Source organism: Schistocerca nitens, chromosome 2 (genome assembly GCF_023898315.1).
Source record: "Schistocerca nitens isolate TAMUIC-IGC-003100 chromosome 2, iqSchNite1.1, whole genome shotgun sequence".
In the NCBI taxonomy this organism is placed as follows: Eukaryota; Metazoa; Arthropoda; class Insecta; order Orthoptera; family Acrididae; genus Schistocerca; species Schistocerca nitens.
In genome coordinates, this window is record NC_064615.1 from 631,933,993 (window position 1) to 631,949,976 (window position 15,984).

The following is a 15,984-nucleotide window of genomic DNA, read 5'->3' on the forward strand; positions in this document are numbered from 1 at the left end:
CCCCCTCTCTGCCCCGCTGTTTCGCCCCCACTCTCTGCCCCGCTGTTTCGCCCCCACTCTCTGCCCCGCTGTTTCGCCCCCACTCTCTGCCCCGCTGTTTCGCCCCCACTCTCTGCCCCGCTGTTTCGCCCCCCTCTCTGCCCCGCTGTTTCGCCCCCACTCTCTGCCCCGCTGTTTCGCCCCCCTCTCTGCCCCGCTGTTTCGCCCCCCTCTCTGCCCCGCTGTTTCGCCCCCCCTCTCTGCCCCGCTGTTTCGCCCCCCCTCTCTGCCCCGCTGTTTCGCCCCCCCCTCTCTGCCCCGCTGTTTCGCCCCACCCCCTTGTGCCGCTGTTTCGCCCCCCCCCTCTGCACTGCTGTTTCGCCCCCCCCCTCTGCCCCGCTGTTTCGCCCCCCCCTCTGTCCCCCCTGTTTCGCCCCCCCCCTCTGCCCCGCTGTTTTGCCCCCCCCCTCTGCCCCGCTGTTTCGCCCCCCCCCTCTGCCCCGCTGTTTCGGCCCCCCCCCTCTGCCCCGCTGTTTCGGCCCCCCCCTCTGCCCCGCTGTTTCGGCCCCCCCCCCTCTGCCCCGCTGTTTCGGCCCCCCCCTCTGCCCCGCTGTTTCGGCCCCCCCCTCTGCCCCGCTGTTTCGGCCCCCCCCTCTGCCCCGCTGTTTCGCCCCCCCCCTCTGCCCCGCTGTTTCGCCCCCCCCCTCTGCCCCGCTGTTTCGCCCCCCCCCTCTGCCCCGCTGTTTCGCCCCCCCTCTCTGCCCCGCTGTTTCGCCCCCCTCTCTGCCCCGCTGTTTCGCCCCCCCTCTCTGCCCCGCTGTTTCGCCCCCCCCTCTCTGCCCCGCTGTTTCGCCCCACCCCCTTGTGCCGCTGTTTCGCACCCCCCCTCTGCACTGCTGTTTCGCCCCCCCCCTCTGTCCCGCTGTTTCGCCCCCCCCCCCCTCTGCCCCGCTGTTTCGCCCCCCCCCCTCTGCACTGCTGTTTCGCCCCCCCCCCTCTGCCCCGCTGTTTCGGCCCCCCACTCTGCCCCGCTGTTTCGGCCCCCCACTCTGCCCCGCTGTTTCGGCCCCCCACTCTGCCCCGCTGTTTCGGCCCCCCCTCTGCCCCGCTGTTTCGGCCCCCCCCCTCTGCCCCGCTGTTTCGGCCCCCCCCTCTGCCCCGCTGTTTCGGCCCCCCCCCCTCTGCCCCGCTGTTTCGGACCCCCCCTCTGCCCCGCTGTTTCGGCCCCCCCCCTCTGCCCCGCTGTTTCGGCCCCCCCCCTCTGCCCCGCTGTTTCGGCACCCCCCTCTGCCCCGCTGTTTCGGCACCCCCCTCTGCCCCGCTGTTTCGGCACCCCCCTCTGCCCCGCTGTTTCGGCACCCCCCTCTGCCCCGCTGTTTCGGCACCCCCCTCTGCCCCGCTGTTTCGGCCCCCCCCTCTGCCCCGCTGTTTCGGCCCCCCCCTCTGCCCCGCTGTTTCGGCCCCCCCCTCTGCCCCGCTGTTTCGGCCCCCCCCTCTGCCCCGCTGTTTCGGCCCCCCCCTCTGCCCCGCTGTTTCGGCCCCCCCCTCTGCCCCGCTGTTTCGGCCCCCCCCTCTGCCCCGCTGTTTCGCCCCCCGCCCTGCCCCGCTGTTTCGCCCTGCCTCTGCCCCCTCTGTTTCGCCCCCCCCCCGTCTGCCCCCTCTGTTTCCCCCCCCCCTCTGCCCCCTTTGTTTCCCCCCCCCTCTGCCCCCTCTGTTTCCCCCCCCTCTGCCCCCTCTGTTTCGCCCATCCCTCTGCCCCCTCTGTTTCGCCCCCCCCTCTGCCCCCTCTGTTTCGCCCCCCCCTCTGCCCCCTCTGTTTCGCCCCCCCCTCTGCCCCCTCTGTTTCGCCCCCCCCCTCTGCCCCCTCTGTTTCGCCCCCCCCCCTCTGCCGCCCCCTCTGTTTCGCCCCCCCCCCCCTCTGCCCCCTCTGTTTCGCCCCCCCCTGCCCCCGCGCTTTCGCCCCCCCCCTGCCCCGCGCTTTCGCCCCCCCCCTGCCCCGCGCTTTCGCCCCCCCCCCTCTGCCCCGCGCTTTCGCCCCCCCCCTGCCCCGCGCTTTCGCCCACCCCCCCTCTGCCCCGCTGTTTGGCCCCCCCCCCTCTGTCCCGCTGTTTGGCCCCATCCCCCTGCTCCGACATTTCGGCACTCCCCCTCTGCCCCGACGTTTCGGCACTGCCCCCTTCCCCCTCTGCCCTACATTTTGGCACTCCCCTCCCCCCCTCTGCCCCGACGTTTCGGCACTCCCCCCCCACCCCCCCTCTGCCTCGATGTTTTGCCCCCCCCCCCCCCTTTTGTTTTGACTTGAAGAGCTATTTAATTATCTCGCATTGTTGCTCTTGCCTTATTGGCTCCAAGTGCTGTCTGCAAACTGATATGCTTTGTATTTATATAGTCGTCTATTATTGTTTCTTGAACATCTCTTGTAACCCTGTGTGTTGACCAAACAACCTGCACTTAATTCTGAAATCAAACTTCGAATGTGCTTTTTGTGAGTGTGTTTTTCAAATGTGTTATTCACCATGTATATTCATCTTCTGAGTTTTCATTATAGTTTGTAATTTTTGTTTAGAATATGTGCTCTGTTTATGTTGCATACATAATTGGAGCAAATTGCATTGAATGCTTTGGGTTATATTAAATTATTTTGGCATTGCTCGTATTGTGTGACTAATTTTGTAATACACTTGTTATTAAATGTGCCGCTTTCTCATGATTGATAACTGGCTGTCTCTCCTGGTATCTGTAATGTTTTAGAGGAAGTTTTATTTGTGCTGGTTTCTGTTATTTACGTGGGTTGTAACTTATATTGAGTTCTTTGATTGTGTGAGCTGTTTGATTTTATACTAAGTCCACATATTATTTAGTTAATAACATTGAACCAACATATATTATAATTAATGTGTGTTGCATCATGCATTTGAGGAACCTGTGGTTCCAATAGTTTTTACCTGATTTTTCTTCTGCTTTTCTGCAGCTGCCAGGTAAGTAAAACTTTCACTGTGGTTGAATATAACAGAGGGAAACATTCCACGTGGAAAAAATATATCTAAAAAGAAAGAAAGATGATGAGACTTGGTAAGTCTCATCATCTTTCTTTCTTTTTAGATATATTTCACTGTGGTTGCACACATAAGGTCAGTCTCCTAATAGAACAGCTGCACATTTCAGTCATTTAATTCTCTGAATGGCATCTGATGTTAGTAAACACTACACAGTTATTCAGCACTTGGAAAAATCTTATGTTTGGAACATACAGAATCTGAATTTGTCTTTTTATCTTTGACAGATATCTATTTGCCTAAGACCTAAGACAAAAAGTGAAAGATTTGGTCCCCACAGAATACCTTTATAGGAAGGTCGTATATGATGTTACATGCGATAGTATTACTGCAATAGATATGCATGAGATCTTTTCTCCCCTAATTTTGCAGGCCAATTACTGTAAAATATTTTGTAGTCGCTATATCTGATTTGACAAATGTCCACAAACTGTTAGCCTTCGCAGCCATTCAAGAATTAAGGTTTATCTTCATTGTTTCACTAAATCACTTAAGGCTAATGGCGAAATTTTTCTTTGAAAATAACATAGTATGTTTACTTCCCCATTCCTCTCCAATTCAAGCATGTGTTCCTTCCCTAATGATTTAGTCATAAACTCGGTGTTACATGTTAATCTCCCTTTGTAGCCTTTGATTCTGAATAAACTTTGTGCTCATTTTTGTCTTTAAGCCACCAAAAATTTCTGTGTATTTATTAAGTTACCTCTATTCTAATATTTGTAGTTTAAATATTTGTTTTCATCATTTTTGCATGCTATCTCCTGTGATACGTAATTCCTTCATGATGCTTTAAGCTGGATACCTCAGCTTTTTGATTTGTGAAAAAGAATATCCGTCTCAGTAGCTTCAGCTTGTCATGTATAACAGATTTTTGATCTTTGTTTCCAAACCACCTTTATCTGTCAATTCACTGTTAAGTTTGCTGTACATGGAACACCATAAAAAGTTTCTAGAAACAACATTTTAGGTTCTTTTACCCCAAAAACATGCGAGGGTGGTTTGATAAGCCTAGTTAAAGAAGCAAGAAAAAATGTTTGTTTCATCAACAACTCACTTTACTTCTTGACAGTCTCCTTTGAGGGATATACACTTAGCCCAGTGATCCTCCAGCTTTCTCATCCCACTGATACAATAGCTTATGTCAAAGAATACTCTTTACTACTGCTATTACTTCCTTATTTGATGAAAATATATTCCCAACAAGCCAAAGTTTCAAGTTAGTTAACAGGGAGTAGTTACTAGGGCAGCACTGTCCTCCTGAAAGAGTACTTTTTTTCCCCCCAGCCAACATTGGTTGTTTTTCAGCCAACGCAAGTTTCAGATGATTCAGCAATGAAGCTTAATAGGGTCCAATTGTGATTCTGCCTTCTTCCAAGTATTCCAAGAGGATTATCCTTTGGGAATCCCAAAAAGCAGTTGCTCTCTCCTTGCCAGCTGCCTTCTTTGGTGCACTTTCATCAGCCTTTGTCCATTGTTATGACTATGGTGTGTAGTGATGGATCCAGGTTTCAATAACAGACACAAATTAACGCAAAAAGTCTTGTGAATTTTGATCAAACATTGCCAGACATTGTTGTGAAATGTTGTACCAGATGCCTGTTGGTTGACTTCGAGCAATCGCCACACCCACCTCACACACACCTTCTTCATAACTTCTGTGTATAGTATGTTATTCACTCACTCAGTTGAGATGCCAGCAGCCTCAAGAATTTTTATTTGGTGGTCTTGCATTACCATGTCACGAATTTTGTCAGTGGTGTCCTTAGGGGTGACCTCAATTGGATGGTCAGAGTGACCTTGACTTCGGATAATGTCCGATCAATTAATTAATCCAAAAGTAAATGGTCTTCAGTGATGGTGCAGAGTTCGTGTGAGCTTCATCCAGTTTTGTTTTGATTTATGTGGCAATCCAGACCTTCAAATGAAAATGTTTAAAAACTGCACAAAACTCCATTCTTTCAATTTTCAATCACAATCAGCTAACTGACCAATTCAGATGGCTGTCAACAACGAACTTCATGCTTTACATTCGTCAAATTCTGCATACGATCCTTGGAATAATCAAGCTTACAAACCACGAAGGTGCAACTGAAATGTTACTTTCCTTCAAGTAAATTTACTAGACTCGTCAAACCTCCCTCTTGAATTGTCCATTTATAAATGTTCGACAAAATTAATAACATGAAGGGAAGTACAAGCTTTCAATGGGGAAGATACAGATGGTAGTTGCACTGTAGCACAATTGAAAACTAACAAGGGGAGGACGCCAATTGTGAAATTCAGATTCGATTCATACTGCGCATAATAAAAGCTCATGGCCAGAGGTGTAATGTGGCAAAGCACCAAGATGCACTTCTCAGCCGTTGTTGAGAAAATCGACATTTAAAAGAAATCGTTGTGGTGAAATACTCTCTGCGATTAATAATTTTCTACAGTGTCGTGGCGCAGCGGTAAGCGCTCGGGTTCGTAATCCGAAGGTCGCCGGATCGAATCTCGCGCCATGCAATTTTTTTTTATTATTAGTGTTTTGTAATAAATATATATATATATATATATATATATATATATATAAAGTGTGTGCGTGTGTGCGTGCGCGAGTGTATACCTGTCCTTTTTTCCCCCAAGGTAAGTCTTTCCGCTCCCAGGATTGGAATGACTCCTTACTATCTCCCTTAAAACCCACATCCTTTCATCTTTCCCTCTCCTTCCCTCTTTCCTGACGAAGCAACCATTGGTTGCGAAAGCTAGAATTTTGTGTGTATGTTTGTGTTTGTTTGTGTGGCTGTCGACCTGCCATCACTTTCGTTCGGTAAGTCACATCATCTTTGTTTTTAGATATATTTTTCCCACGTGGAATGTTTCCCTATATATATATATATAATTGCTTATGCATGTTGGTGAAGGCGGATCGCTCTCCAATTGTACCGCCTCCATTTTTCCATTAATTTAACAGGGTGTACCAAAGCTCTCCCGTCCACACTGATTTTCAACGATGTTATAAGTTGCGCTAGGGACCGCATCTACCTTCTTTCGAAGTTAGCAGGCAACTACGCTGTTATGCGGCGGCTCGTTTCGGCCCATTCAACATCTGTCCTTCAAGTGTAACGAGTGAGTAATGGAGTTTATATCTCATACCTGCCACAGCAAATTTGTGTTCGTGGGGTCTCCATTCTAATTGGAACGTTTGACTCACGCTATACGTATTCGTTTCGGAATATCATTTCTACGTCTTCCGTTAACTATATGTGGTTAACATTATGAAGACAATTAATAACATTTGTAAAATACAACTTTGTTTGCGGAAAACATAATGATGTTCGAAGTCGCCAGTTTTTCCACGACAAACGACTTTCAACAACTTATTATATGCATAATTGTTGCAACTGATTGCCGGGAATTTACATATATATAAAAAAGGCTGCATGGCACGAGATTCGATCCGGCGACCTTCGGATTACGAATCAAAGCACTTACCGCTGCACCACAACGCTATAGAAAATTATTAATCGTAGAGAGTATTTCACCGCAACGGTTTCTTTTAACTGTCAATTTTCCCGACAACGGCTGAGAAGTGCATCTTGGTGCTTTGCCTCATTACACCTCTGGCCATGAACTTTTATTATGCGCAGTATGAATCGAATCTGAATTTCACAATTGGCGTCCTCCCCTTGTAAGTGCTATTTCGTACAGTATTTACTATCTTTACCTCAGAAACACCGTCAGATTCCACATCAAATCCTGTTGGTACATGATGAAAGAAGGGCCTTTCCTTTGGTCAACAGTTGGAGATTGCTGTAAAAAAAATGCATGTGATTACAGTCCCAAAATTCTTACTGCAACTTTTAACATCCACAATTCATTGATTAGAAAATTACTGCATTGCCCAAATCACTGCCTTGCTAAAATAAGCAGTATGGACATTAACTTTCTTCTAAATAGTGGAAATAATGTTTGTAACTTGTTTTGAATATTATTTTGTTAATTCAGTAAATGTGGGCAGTCATGAACTCTGCTTAATTATACTGAAAACATGTGGTTTGATAGTTTGGACAACTGTTCTCAAAACTGTCCAACAGCACGTTCAAGTAGCTTAACATTTTATTTATAAAACCATTGGATCCTGGAATGTAGTTAGTCATTATTACTATAAAGTTACTGAATAGTAAGGCAGATTACATTCATATTGACTCAGTGCTCCTTTCATTGACAAGAAATCTTCACCGATTCCAGTGTGTGATAGTAATGTCACAAGTGATTGATTTTGCACTAAAATGTTGAGCAGTACTTTTCCTATGTTACGAATAACTGAGAGTACATTGTACTGTCATTTGATGTTGTACATGTGTTAAGAAAATATAAGGAAATAAGCCTCAGTTATAATTCTGCTGAAGATGAAAAAGTTCCTAGAATTTCATGCATAGGATTATGTGTGATAGTGAATAATATTGTCTCATGAATTATCTTAGGATACATTTAATCCATATGTCATTAGTAATGAAACATGTTAGCATTTTTATTGAGACCTACAGAATCTAATTACACCATTAACTTATAAATCACAATCACTTTGATTCGGCAAAGTTGTGGGTATCCTATTTTGAATACTTGCAACATCTGAATATTTTCTTCTTTACCTTTTAACAGTATTAACATTGCACTGTTGATAAGAGTAGTTGTATGGTTGCTCTAGTAACATTTTTTTGTAACTTTGTAACTCTTCATAAATATCTATTACTTTGTTTTATCTGCTCACCAGGCAGCAGCAGAACACACACATAAGGTTGTTATGATTGGCAAGCTTACAGAGCCAGTAGCTCCTTCTTCAGACAGAAAGGTTGCAGGGGAAGGAAGAAGGATGAAGGAAAAGGACTGGAGAGGCCAAGGAAAAGGAGTAGATTTTGGGAAAGTCACTCAGAACCACGTGTCAGGGGAGACTTACCATATGGGATGAGAAGGAAAGACTGATTGCTGGGACTGCATTGGATGAGATTCGAAAACCTGGGAGCTCAAAGGTGAAAGACAGGGTAGTATGCAAGACAGTGATTACTACTACAATATCGTGCATGAGTTAGTATGCGTGAGAAGCTAAGCGCGTTGTACGTAACAGAGGTGGGAGGAGGCAGGGAAAATTAGACGGGAAAGACAATGAAAGATGTAGAAAACTAAAACAGAGTGGAGCAAAGAGTAGTTACTGTGAAGAAAAGCTGAGATGGAACAAATTAACATAAATTAAGGCGAGGTGGGTGGCGAGAACCAAGGACATGTTGTAGCGCTAGTTCTGAGGAACTGGTGTCTGGGGGAAGAATACAGATAGCGTATGTGGTGAAACAGGCGCAGAGGTCACGAATGCCATGTTATAGAGCATTCTCTGTAACAGGATATTGTGAGTTGCCAGTATACAGGGTGGCCCATTGATAGTGACCGGGCCAAATATCTCACGAAATAAGCATCAAATGAAAATAACTACAAAGAACGAAACTCATCTAGCTTGAAGGGGGGAACCTGATGGCGCTATGGTTAGCCCGCTTGATGGCGCTGCCATAGGTCAAACGGATATCAACTGCATTTTTTAAATAGAAACCCCCATTTTTTATTACATATTCGTGTAGTACATTAAGAAATATGAATGTTTTAGTTGGACCACTTTTTTTGCTTGATGATAGATGGCGCTGTAACAGTCACAAACGTATAAGTACGTAGTATCACGTAACATTCCACCAGTGTGGACGGTATTTGCTTCGTGATACATTACCCGTGTTAAAATAGACCATTTACCAATTGCGGAAAAGGTCGATATCGTGTTGATGTATGGCTATTATGGTCAAAATGCCCAATGAGCGTGTGCTATGTATGCTGCTCGGTACCCTAGATGACAACATCCAAGTGTCTGGACCGTTCGCCAGATAGTTAAGTTATTTAAGGAAACAGGAAGTGTTCAGCCACATGTGAAATGTCAACCACGACCTGCAGCAAATCATGATGCCCAAGTAGGTGTTTTAGCTGCTGTCAAGGCTAATCCACATATCAGTAGCAGACAAATCGCAGGAGAATCGGGAATCTCAAAAATGTCGGTGTTGACAATGCTACATCAACCTTGATTGCACCCGTACCACATTTCTATGCACCGGGAATTCCATGGCAATGATGACTTTGAACGTCGTGTACAGTTCTATCACTGGGCGCAAGAGAAATTACGGGCCGATGACAGATTTTTTGCACGCGTTCTATTTTGCGAGGAAGCGTCATTCACGAACAGCGGTAACGTAAACCGGCATAATATGCACTATTGGGCAACGGAAAATCCACGATGGCTGCAACAGGTGGAACATCAGCGACCTTGGTGGGTTAATGTATGGTGCGGCATTATGGGAAGAAGGATAATTGGTTCCCATTTTATCGATGGCAATCTGAATGGTGCAGTGTATGCTGATTTCCTACATAATGTTCTACCAATGTTACTACAAGATGTTTCACTGCATGACAGAATGGCATTGTACTTCCAACATATGGATGTCCGGCACATAGCTCGCATGCTGTTGAAGTGGTATTGAATAGCATATTTCATGACAGGTGGATTGGCCTGCACATTCACCAGATCTGACGTCCCTGGATTTCTTTCTGTGGGTAAAGTTAAGGATATTTGCTATTGTGATCCACTGACAATGCCTGACAACGTGCGTCAGCGCATTGTCAGTGCACGTGCAAACATTACGGAAGGCGAACTACTCGCTGTTGAGAGGAATGTCGTTACACATATTGCCAAATGCATTGAGGTTGACGGACATTATTTTGAGCATTTATTGCATTAATGTGGTATTTATAAGTAATCACACTGTAACAGCATGCGTTCTCAGAAATGATAAGTTCACAAAGGTACATGTATCACATTGGAGCAACAGAACTAAAATGTTAAAACGTAGCTACGTTCTGTATTTTAATTTAAAAAACCTACCTGTTATCAACTGTTCGTCTAATATTGTGAGCCATATGTTTGTGACTATTACAGCGCCGTCCATCACAAAACAAAAAAAGTGGCCCAACTGAAACATTAATGTTTCTTTACGTACTACACGAGTATGTAATAAAAATGTGGGTTCCTATTTTAAAAAAATGCTGTTGATATCCGTTTGACTACGGCAGCGCCATCTAGTGGGCCAACCATAGCGCCATCTGGTTTCCCCCTTCAAGCTAGACAAGTTTCGTTCTTTGTAGTTATTTAGTTTGACGCTTATTTTGTGAGATATTTGGCCTGGTCACAATCAATGGACCACCCTGTATACCGTCTGCCTATGCCCATTCATCCTAATCGATAATTTGTTGGTAGTCATGCTGATGTAGAAGGCTGAACAGTGTTTGCATAATAGCTGGTATATGATGTGTCGTTTCGCAAGTGGCTCTCCCTTTGCTATTCCATGTTTTGCCAGTTACAAGGCCTATGCACCCTCCTAGCACCACCTAGCCTTGTAACTGGAAAAACATATACTATCAAAGGGGAGCCACCTATGAAACGACACGTATTTTACCAGCTATAATGTAAACACTGTTCATCCTTTGACATTGGCATGACTACCACCAAATTATTAATTAGGATGAATGGGGATAGGCAGAGGGTATATACTGGCAACTTGCAATATCCTTTTGGTGCGCATGCTCTACAACATGACATTTGTGACCTTGGTGCCTGTTTTACCACATGCTCCACACCAGTTTCTCATAGCTCTGCAGGTGACGACTAGCACGAAAACATGTCCTTGGTTCTTGCCACTCACCTAGCCTTAATTCATGTTAATTTGTTCCACCTCAGCTTTTCTTCTCTGTAACTACTCTTTGCTTCACTCTGTTTTAGTTTTCTACATCTTTCATTGTCTTTCCCGTCTAATTTTCACTGCCCCCTCCCACCCCTGTTAAGTACAATGCACTTAGCTTCTCATTCTTATTAACTCATGCACGATGTTTTTGGTGGTAATCTTTGTCTTGCATATTACCCTGTCTTCAACCTTTTACGCTCTCAGGTTTTCAAATCTCATCCGTTGCAGTCCCCGATCAGTCTTTCCTTGTCATACCATACGGTAAGTCTCCCCTGACACGTGGTTCTGGGTGACTTTCCCAAAATCTACCCCTTTTCCTTGACCTTTCCAATCTTTTTCCTTCATCCTTCTTCCTTCACCTTCAACCCTTCTGCCTGAAGAAGGAACCACTGGCTCTGAAAGCTTGCTAATCACACAATCACAACAGCCTTTTATGTGTGTGCTCTGCAGCCACTTGGTGAGTAGATGTTTTATCTTTGTTTTCATTGATATATTACTTTGGTTTGTAACAAGACATAAGTTATGAAATAAAATAAATAAACAATGTGAACTGTCTCATATTACTTACTGCTTTTGATTTTGGCAGCATCGTGTGTTTACTTTTACAGTGTCAAAATCTTCACCCATGATTCAAGCATCTTACACTCTCAAGAAATCCTACTCACTTCAGCAAAATGATATGCAGACAAAAGGATCCATGGATCATTTGGAGAAGAACACTATGCAGGAAGAAAGGTAAATTGTGCCTGTGAACAGGAAATGCACACAATTTTTCTGTATGAGATCAAGGAGCTTCGAATATTTGGGATTTGTAGGAGTCATCATCTCGGACAAAAACTACTCATAATGAATTTCACGTGATTCCCAGTGTCAGTGGGAAACAACAGAAAGTTCTACGATGCTCACTTTTATGTGCCCATAGTGACATCAAAGTAGTATTGTGTGATATCCATTTGAAGATATTATTTTATTCAAAGCAACAGAAACACAAGAAGAATATATATTTCCTGCAATGATTTAGTATAACTGCTTTGTGATAGAACTGAAGATGACACAGCAGGGTGCAGTAATGACACTGTTATTCTCAGATGCAAATTAAGATCCCCTTCTTACATGGTTCCCCATAGTTGATATGAACATAATTCTATATCTTAATTAGAAATTGAGAATGGGATGAAGGCTTAATGGTCATTGTTAATTAAAATATCTGATTTATGTCATTAGAGTGTAAAACTGGAAATGATTATTCTTTTTCATGTATTCCTGTATTTACCACGATAGAGAACTATTCCCCAGGAAAGTTAACCTCCTTTTGACATAACAATAACTCCTTCATACGTGTGTTATTTTATTTTGAGTTATTTTGAGATAAACAGGTGGGTAATATGGCTGTAAAAGTCCAGCCTACGAAATCAAACTATGTGCATTTGTGATACACACAGTACTAAATATTAAAAGGGAGTGTGTTTATCACTGTTAAACATATTTTTCTTTTCACTAGAAGTAGAAGTGAAATTAGCTTCACCCAAAAGTGCATACCACTTTGTCTTAATAGGCATTATCCTGTTGGATGTGGTCCACTCTTGCCTTTCTCCAATCTCTGAACTGACCGACCAGTTGAACCAGTTATGATTGAAGGAAGTACAGTTCAATGTGGAATACAATTACAGTGCAGTTAGGCATTTCTCAGAAGTAAAAGAAAAAATATTGTCTCTGGTCAAAGCAGCAAAAAGCAACAGAAGAAGAAATTTAGGAACTATCTGTTGTCGGCCCCTTACGTTTTTTAGATTGTAGTCTGACACTCAGCCATCAAGGTACATCACTCTCTTATTGAAAAATACTGAATGTTTGAACTATGTCCAATAATCAGAATATAGCTACACCTGATGGAATATCATTGCTACCTAACAGTAATTGAATCATCCAAATTTTTGAACATTGCATAAAGTGTAAAATGCAAGAGACGAGCAGGTATGTAAGTTCCTTCATTTTCTGGTTGAGACATTCCTAGTATTCCAAAATAGGACTGTAATAGTAATAGCACTAATAATAGTAATAGCACTAATAATAGTAATAGCACTAATAATATAAGAATAGGCCTCCGGTATGTTCTGCCAGTCGTAAAAGGCGACGAAAAGAACAAACCACTAATAGGGCTAACCCCCCTTTTAGTGTGATTAGTTGGTTCAGGACAGAACTAAAGAAGCCTCGGACAAGCGCCGTCATGGTCGGGGACGACGCTTGAACCCTATGCCCGCCCACAATGGTAACGACACTGCTAGCCAACTGGAAAATGATTTAAATCCAAATAGAGGTGTTTTGCAGGATATGCTTCCTGCAACCACCCTAGAAGGAAAACAAAGACAGAGGATGAGATGGTCAGATGAAGTTAATCGACACCTCATGTTCTGTTATTACCAAGCAACAAACCTAGGAACCAACACAACTGGATACAGATCACAAGTATACACAACATTTATTACCAGATACCCAGAATTAAAATTTTTAACAGAACAACGACTAGCTGATCAGATCCGTGTAATAATCAAAAATAACAGGATACCCCAGTCAGAATTAGAAAACATCAAACAAGAAGTACAACAAATACTGGAACAAAATAATGTGCAATCAGAAGAAGAAGAAAATACAGTAATGGACTCAAACATCCCAGAGCAAACAAACAAAGAACAACACGCACCAATTAAACAATCAGAGGAAAACGAAATCTTAAGACAGCCACCAGAACAAGCACAAATAGAACACGAAGTGACACAGATGCTAGATATAGAAGAAAAATTTCAGCTAACATATATAGAATACAAAGACACAAATACAGACATTAGACCATTCTTGCATAGACCACCAAATAACCCACAAGTCGAAACAACAATAAAAACTATCAACACAATCATACACAACAAAATAAATGAAAACACAACTATGGAAGAGTTACAACTACTGGTTTATATAGGAGCACTCACTACACTAAATATACACACTAGACAGAGATCAGAACCAACCAACATACAGAAGAAAACCACAAAACCAGCATGGCAACACAGGCTACAGATCAGAATAGAAAAACTGAGAAAAGACATCGGACAGCTAACACAATTTATAAGAAATGAAATCTCGGAAAAAAAACGAAAAAGGTTAGGTAAAATCTCACAACAAGAAGCGACAGAGCAATTAGACGAAAAGAAGCAGAAATTACAAGCATTAGCCAAACGACTCAGAAGATACAAAAAAAGTGAAAATAGAAGGAAACAAAACCAAACATTCAACACAAACCAAAAGAAATTTTACCAGACAATAGATAACACACACATTAAAATAAACAATCCACCAAACATAACAGACATGGAACACTTCTGGAGCAACATATGGTCAAACCCGGTACAACATAACAGGCATGCACGGTGGATACAAACAGAAACAGACACAAACAAGATAATACCACAAATGCCTGAAGTGATAATTTTGCAACATGAAGTCACCCAAGCAATTAATTCTACTCACAATTGGAAAGCCCCTGGAAATGATAAAATAGCAAATTTCTGGTTAAGGAAGTTCACCTCAACACATTCACATCTAACTAAATTATTTAACAGTTACATTGGAGACCCATACACATTCCCTGATACACTTACACATGGAATAACTTATCTGAAACCTAAAGATCAAGCAGACACAGCGAACCCAGCTAAATATCGCCCCATAACATGCCTACCAACAATATACAAAATATTAACTTCAATCATTAAACAGAAATTAATTACACATACAACACAGAACAAAATTATAAATGAAGAGCAAAAAGGCTGTTGCAAAGGAGCACGAGGATGTAAAGAGCAACTGATAATAGATGCAGAGGTGACATATCAAGCTAAAACTAAACAAAGGTCGCTACACTACGCATACATTGATTACCAAAAAGCTTTTGATAGTGTACCCCACTCATGGTTACTACAAATATTGGAAATATACAAAGTAGATCCTAAATTGATACAGTTCCTAAACATAGTAATGAAAAATTGGAAAACCACACTTAATATCCAAACAAATTCAAATAATATCACATCACAGCCAATACAGATTAAGCGTGGAATATACCAAGGAGACTCATTAAGTCCTTTCTGGTTCTGCCTTGCTCTGAACCCACTATCCAACATGCTAAATAATACAAATTATGGATACAATATTACTGGAACATACCCACACAAAATCACACATTTGCTATACATGGATGATCTAAAACTACTGGCAGCAACAAATCAACAACTCAACCAATTACTAAAGATAACAGAAGTATTCAGCAATGATATAAGTATGGCTTTTGGAACAGACAAATGTAAGAAAAATAGCATAGTCAAGGGAAAACACACTAAACAAGAAGATTACATATTGGATAACAGCGACTGCATAGAAGCGATGGAAAAAACGGATGCCTATAAATATCTAGGATACAGGCAAAAAATAGGAATAGATAATACAAATATTAAAGAAGAACTAAAAGAAAAATATAGACAAAGACTAACAAAAATACTGAAAACAGAACTGACAGCAAGAAACAAGACAAAAGCTATAAATACTTATGCCATACCAATATTGACCTACTCATTTGGAGTAGTGAAATGGAGTAACACAGACCTAGAAGCACTCAATACACTTACACGATCACAATGCCACAAATATAGAATACATCACATACATTCAGCAACAGAAAGATTCACATTAAGCAGAAAGGAAGGAGGAAGGGGATTTATCGACATAAAAAACCTACATTATGGACAGGTAGACAATTTAAGAAAATTCTTTATAGAACGAGCAGAAACTAGCAAAATACACAAGGCAATCACTCATATAAATACATCGGCTACACCACTGCAATTTCATAACCACTTCTACAACCCTTTAGATCACATAACATCAACAGATACGAAGAAAGCAAATTGGAAAAAGAAAACACTTCATGGCAAGCACCCATATCATCTAACACAGCCACACATCGATCAAGACGCATCCAACACATGGCTAAGAAAAGGCAATATATACAGTGAGACAGAAGGATTCATGATTGCAATACAGGATCAAACAATAAACACCAGGTATTTCAGCAAGCATATTATTAAAGATCCCAA

At 42.9% G+C, this 15,984-nt stretch overlaps 1 protein-coding gene across 2 annotated transcripts in view; it reads left to right on the forward strand.

Annotated features, from left to right (window-relative positions):
- LOC126236743 (patronin) overlaps positions 1-15,984 on the forward strand; it is a 438,638-nt gene that overhangs the window by 277,847 nt on the left and 144,807 nt on the right. For both annotated transcript variants that reach the window (XM_049946276.1, XM_049946277.1), the window contains one exon: positions 11,452-11,578. In XM_049946276.1, the coding sequence (XP_049802233.1) occupies positions 11,452-11,578 (127 nt within the window). The remainder of the gene's footprint in view (positions 1-11,451; positions 11,579-15,984) is intronic.